Genomic DNA, 942 nt, shown 5'->3' with positions numbered 1-942 from the left:
TTTTCTTCTGAACTTTCTGTTTCACCCTTGAATTCCCTCTGATTTTAGTAGGATCAGTGCATGGATCTTCATCAGATAACAACCTGCTCTCACCCTTATCATCATGCTCCTTCTCTGGAACAACCTTCAGCTTTTCTACATCAAACACTGAGATGCGAGAGGCGTGTGATGAGGAAGATCTGGTGGGTACAGCCTTGTAGAAAACTTTCTTGTTGATGTTGGAGAAGCAGACTCTCTTGTTGGGCATATCAATGGTTTCTCCAACAGTAGCCATGAATGTCCTTCAAAATATCAAAGGCATCTCATGATCCTTGTTCATCTCAACAACTTGAAACTCAGCAGGAACAATGCATTCCCCTATTTGAACATGAAGGCTACGGATGGTTCCATATGGGAATGCTCTGGAAGAGTTTGCAAAGGTCAGGGTCAGCTGAGAATGCTCAACATCAGCAATACCCAAATCGTCTACAATAGCCTTTGAGACGAGATTCACACAAGAACCAGAGTCACAAAGAGCATCCTTGAAGGTTGTTCCTGCGATGGAACATGGGAAAACAAACTTTCCAGGATCATCAACCTTAGGCAATACCTTCAGTGCTGGTGTAGACAGAGCTTTGGTATAGAGGACCTTGATCTCCTCTTGAGTCTCTCTACAGTTTCTAAAAAACTTGAGCAATGGACGAATCTGCAGAGCATCTTCGAATGCAACACTACAAGAAAACACACCGAATTCCGACGGAGGTTCCGACGGACACCAAGGTCGTCGGACATTTGTGACGGAATACTGACAAATTTCCGACCAAATCCAAAAAAATTAAGTCGTCAGAATTCCGTCGGCCGTTTCCGACGGAATTCCGACGAAATATGGTTCGTCGGAATTTTCCGACGACTTTTCGACGACATTCCGATAAAAAATGTAACCGTTGTAGTCGTCGGAAGTTC

The 942-nt window shown here is 43.9% G+C and overlaps 1 protein-coding gene across 1 annotated transcript in view; it reads right to left on the bottom strand.

The window, feature by feature from the left end:
* Positions 1 to 283: 283 nt before the first annotated feature.
* LOC106329825 overlaps positions 284 to 942 on the bottom strand; it is a 1,010-nt gene continuing 351 nt past the window's right edge. Inside the window, exon 2 of the mRNA XM_013768450.1 lies at positions 284 to 710. Within this exon, the coding sequence (XP_013623904.1) occupies positions 284 to 710 (427 nt within the window). The remainder of the gene's footprint in view (positions 711 to 942) is intronic.

Source organism: Brassica oleracea, chromosome C3, assembly GCF_000695525.1.
Source record: "Brassica oleracea var. oleracea cultivar TO1000 chromosome C3, BOL, whole genome shotgun sequence".
NCBI lineage: Eukaryota > Viridiplantae > Streptophyta > Magnoliopsida > Brassicales > Brassicaceae > Brassica > Brassica oleracea.
The sequence above is the reverse complement of the archived record's forward strand: the minus strand, read 5'-3'. Positions and strand labels throughout refer to the sequence as shown.